This window comes from Cucurbita maxima, unplaced genomic scaffold (assembly GCF_002738345.1).
Source record: "Cucurbita maxima cultivar Rimu unplaced genomic scaffold, Cmax_1.0 Cma_Scf00006, whole genome shotgun sequence".
Lineage (NCBI taxonomy): Eukaryota > Viridiplantae > Streptophyta > Magnoliopsida > Cucurbitales > Cucurbitaceae > Cucurbita > Cucurbita maxima.
In genome coordinates this window covers 1138535-1143617 of record NW_019272022.1, presented here as the reverse complement: position 1 = coordinate 1143617, position 5083 = coordinate 1138535, and the positions used below count along the sequence as shown (strand labels likewise).

The 5083-nt window shown below is 35.4% G+C and overlaps 1 protein-coding gene across 1 annotated transcript; it reads left to right on the top strand.

Moving 5' to 3' along the window:
- The first annotated feature begins 1035 nt into the window (after window positions 1-1035).
- On the top strand, window positions 1036-4098 carry LOC111480540 (trihelix transcription factor GT-2-like). Its single transcript, XM_023125642.1, has 2 exons — window positions 1036-1451; window positions 2084-4098. Exons 1-2 carry the CDS (start codon window positions 1135-1137, stop codon window positions 3690-3692), a joined length of 1926 nt encoding a protein of 641 aa, XP_022981410.1. The 5' UTR covers window positions 1036-1134; the 3' UTR covers window positions 3693-4098.
- The last annotated feature ends 985 nt before the right edge of the window (window positions 4099-5083 follow it).

Genomic DNA, 5083 nt, shown 5'->3' with positions numbered 1-5083 from the left:
TGTAGGCCCCCCCGTAGGCCCTGTTGTAGAGAATCACAGCCCCCCACAAGTTGAAAACTGAAACCAAGCTGTGGTTTTTCATTTTCTATATATATATATATATATATTTAAAATATCTAAGTAATTTCAAATATGGATGGAGGGTATTTTGGACAATTTTAGAGTTACTCCAAAGTATAAAAATACTGAATTTATTCAGACAATAACAGATCACTAATCTGCTCATCTAAATATAAAATATACTCTTTAGATTAGCCTCTCAATGATTAAAGGTCAATGGGATCCATGTGAGGGGTAGTTCCGTCATTTCACCCCCACCTTGCCAAAAAAGAAAACCCTCCATTTCAAGGCAGTAAAATAATAAAAAATAAGATCTAGATCTAATTTCTTTTTTTTCCTCCAAGAATTCATTCTCATTAATTGTAATTTTTTAAAAAATAAAAAATAAAAATAAATAATGAACATTTATTTATAATTAAAAAAAAAAAGTGAGGTTATATGGGTCGGCTTTTAGCTAAATTTAGCTGGACAGACAAAAACCAACTTATTATCATTATTGTCTGTATGCGCAAGCTGTTCAAAAATCTCTGTAATATTTATTATCTTTTTACTAAATTAAAATGAAAACCCTTTTTTCTCTTTATTTTTTTATATTTTCTATTTCTATATAACTTTCTGTGCCACTTTTATTATTACTGAGAGAACCCAAAATACATAAAAGAAAGAGAGAGAAACCCCAGGTGGCAGGTTTTTTTTTTTTTTTTTTATTATTATTATTATTTTATATAATTAAAAAACCCATTAAAGACCAAAGATTCCGCAGCTAAAAGAAAAAGAAAAAAAAAACCAAGCCCTTGAGATTGACAAGCAGATCCCCACCAGAAATAAACAATAAAAATTTAATTCTTTTTACACATTTCATCTTAATTCCTTTTTCTTTTTCTTTTTTTTTTTTAAAATTTTAATTTGAGTTATTGTTATTTTTTTTTTTATAAAAAAAAAAATGTTTGTTGTTGTGCGTATTTATTTTAATTTATTTTTGCCCTTTGTTTCGATTGTGCTGTAATTTGGAAAGAGGAGGGAGGAGGAGGAGGAGGAGGAGCGTCCTTCCCAAGTAGGCTTGTTATTCTCTCTATGCTTGGGAACTCCACGACTTCCGTCTTGGGCGGCGGCGCCGGAGAAGACTCTGCCGTACCGGAGACGACAAACCACCAAGATGGGCTCATGGACGATGTGGGTGAGAGCGGGGCAGTGACGGCGGAGGATAATAATAAGACTTCTGGAGAAGATGAGAGAGGGAGAAGTGGCGAAGGAGACAACGGCGACCGGAGCTTCGGCGGAAACCGGTGGCCGAGACAAGAAACTTTGGCGCTGTTGAAAATACGGTCGGAAATGGACGTGGCTTTTCGAGATGCAAGCGTTAAAGGCCCTTTGTGGGAACAAGTTTCCAGGTACTTGCTGCTTCAAACATTTCAATTAAAATTATCAAAATTTCAAATCTTTTCTAATTCAAAAACAATAACTTTTTATTTCTATTTCTCTTCAAAGATCTGGGTGTGATTTTGATGAATTTTTCATTTTTTTTTCATCTCACTGTCGGCAGTTCAATCATTTTCACTTAATCTCAACTCATTTTTTTTTGTTTGTTTTCTTTTTTCTTTCTTGGGAATCTCTAACCAAATTGAAATCCCAATTCAGTGTCACTGAAATTCAAGGAGAGATTTTCTTTTTCCTTTTTTTTTAAGGAATCTGTGAAGTCGAGTTGTAGTTAAATTGGTACTTTTTTTTTTTTTTTTTTTTTTTTTGGGGTTAAAAAAACATTCTTTCTCTCTCATGTAACATCAACAACTGAGAAAAATTTTGCAGTTTATAGAGAAGAAAATATCATCAAATTTTGAGCTGAAATTTCTGTTGATTATTTCATCAATTTTTTCTTCTGAATCTCTTCTGTTTTTCTTTTACCTCAATCATTGTTTTTACACATGCAATAGCTTGTATGAGAGAGAAATTGTATTTTTTTTTTGGTGAAATTTTCATTTTTTTTTTTTTGTGGGGTCTTTTTTTTGGTTTGTTTTATTATCAGGAAATTAGGGGAGCTTGGGTATCATCGAAGTGCAAAGAAATGCAAAGAGAAATTTGAGAATGTTTATAAATATCACAAAAGAACCAAAGAAGTTCGATGTGGGAAACCAGATAGTAAAAGTTACAAGTTTTTTGAACAATTAGAAGCTCTTGAAAATCACCCTCCTCTCAATTTCCACTCCCATTTGTCTAAGACTCCACCTCCGGCAACGGCGGCTTCACCTCCAACCACCGTCATTTCTCACATTCCTTCAACTGTTCCATCGACCACCACCGCCGTACCCCACTTGATGAACATATCATTCACTCAACCAAACCCCACAATTCACCTCCAATCCATGCCCCCTCCGCCTCCCTTGTCATTCAATAACCCTACCAGTTTAGCCACCACCATTGCTCCGCTTTTTCAAACCAATGTCTCATCTGGGGCAGCCGGACTGGGGTTTGAAGCGGATCTCATCTCGAACTCATCGTCTGATGATGTCAACTCGTCGACATCATCAGACGAGGCGTCGAGACAGAGAAAGAAGAGGAAATGGAAGGATTTCTTTGAGAGATTGATGAGGGAAGTGATTGAAAGGCAAGAGGAAATGCAAAAGAGATTCTTGGAGGCAATTGAGAAAAGGGAGCAAGAAAGAGTTGCAAGAGAAGAAGCATGGAGGATGCAAGAAATGGCCAAAATCAATAGAGAGAAAGAGATTTTAGCTCAAGAAAGATCAATGGCAGCTGCTAAAGACGCCGCTATTACATCCTTCCTCCAAAAACTAACACAATCCCACCACAACGACAACAACCCGTCACCGTCACCTTCACCGCCACCACCACCGCCACCACCACCACGACAACAACCAATCTCAATATCAAATCCGACAGCAGTCGTGCAACCGCCGCCGCAACAAGCTTCTACATTGCAAGTTGTTCATCCAAATTCTACCCCACAAAAATTGGTGAACAACAATGAATATTTGCACATGGAGATTGTGAAAAGAAGTGATAATGGTGGTGAAAGTTATAGGATGAGCCCAGCTTCAAGCTCATCAAGATGGCCAAAAGTGGAAGTTGAGGCACTCATCAAATTGAGAACAAATCTAGACGCCAAATATCAAGAAAATGGACCAAAAGGGCCATTGTGGGAAGAGATATCATCAGCCATGAAGAGACTTGGGTATAATAGAAATGCAAAGAGGTGCAAGGAGAAATGGGAGAACATAAACAAGTACTTCAAGAAAGTGAAGGACACTAAAAAAACAAGGCCTGAGGATTCCAAGACTTGCCCTTATTTTCACCAGCTTGATGCTTTGTACAAGGAAAAGAACATCAACAACAACAACAACGGCAACAAGTTCGACAACGTCATAATCGGATCATCGACACAGATTATGCCACATCAACAGCAGCCATTGATGGTTCGACCAGAGCAGCAATGGCCTCCGCAACAAGAACTCGTTCGATCCAACTCAGCCAACAAAGATATGGAGAGCGAACCAATGGATCGAGACGAAAAGGATGAAGACGATGACGAGGATGATGACGAAGAAGAAGACGAGGAGGGTGGAGAGAATTACGAGATTGTGGCAAGCAAGCCAGCTTCGATGAGTGTTGCAGAGTGAGTGAGAACAAAGCATGTTATGGTTCTGGAAAAACTCGAGCATGGATTGGATTGAAAACGGACGGGTAAGTGGGTCAAGTTTTTTCGGTGTGGAAGGGGTTGAATTGAATATGTTGTTCATACATACACACTCACACTCACAAAAGTTACTGCAAAGAACCATATGATGAGGGAATTAAGGGAAAAAAAAAAAAAGGAGGGTGTAAGGGGTTGGTTTAGAAACTGTAGAATAGAATTGGGCGAGAGTTATATGATTTTCCATTTTAATAATTAATTAATTTGTTTTTTTGGGACTAAAAATGAAATAAAGTTTGGGGTTTAGAGAGAGAATGGAGTTTAAGGTTTCAAAACAAGAAATAAAGAGACACTCTTTTCTAGTGTTGTATTTTGGCATTTGTGATGTTTCATGTAAATTTCAAAAAAAAAAAAAAAAAAAAGTCTATTTATTACATCATTATTAAAATTAATAAATTCTTAATAAATTTTATTTACTATTGTGTTTTTTTTTTTTTTTTTTTTATCAGAATATTAATATTTTTTGTATTTTATAGAATGAGGACAGGATGAGGCAGTTCATTTGATTCCCTCAAAATTTCTTCTCAATTGTTTTTAGTAAAATTTCATTAATACAATTATTACTATAATAATAATAATAATAATAATAGTATTAGAACCAATAAGCATACTGAATTTTATAGAAAAAAAGTAAAATATATGGAATTCCAACTTAGAATATGATAAGCTCATTAATGACTAATATTGGACATGGTACAAAAACACATGTATGAAAATAAGATAATATAATTACCCTTGTGAAAATCCCTTTAATATGAGTAATTAAAATTTCAAAATAGAAAGGGATAAAGTAAATAATAAAGGGAAGAGAGAGAAGGGTAGAGGCCCTTTAGAACAGTGTTGGTTGGGATTGTGAAGTTGGGAGCATCACATGTAGCCATGGAAATGGAAAGGGACCCTTTGGATACCACAAAATATAAACTCTTGTAGGATTATTGGCCCTACTCACTCCCTTTGGATACCCACGCCTGCCATGCAAATACTGTTCTTCACACTACCACTCTTCTTCTCCTTTATTCTATTCTTCATTGCTGTAAATCAAACCTAGGAGTATTACATGAAAATGGACTTGAGTTGTTACAATCGTTAACTAAAAAATAGATGAACCCGGTTAAGTTTTTATATAAGATTTTGGTCGGATCATTTTTATTTTTCCCGTTCACTTAAGAAATGGGACCATTTGTGTGGCATTCAAGATGTGGACCTCTAATTGTTTTTCTTTATTTCTTTTTTATGTTTTTATGTTTTTTTTTTTTTTGGATGGCAATAAATATTCTGTTACAACTACTACTAGAGTGTTTCTCAATTATAACATTA

Coding starts and splice junctions, on each gene's coding strand:
- LOC111480540 (XM_023125642.1), top strand. CDS start 1,135: ATGCTTGGGAACTCCACGACTTCCGTCTTGGGCGGCGGCGCCGGAGAA. Junction 1,452..2,083: donor TTGTGGGAACAAGTTTCCAG/GTACTTGCTGCT, acceptor TTTTATTATCAG/GAAATTAGGGGAGCTTGGGT.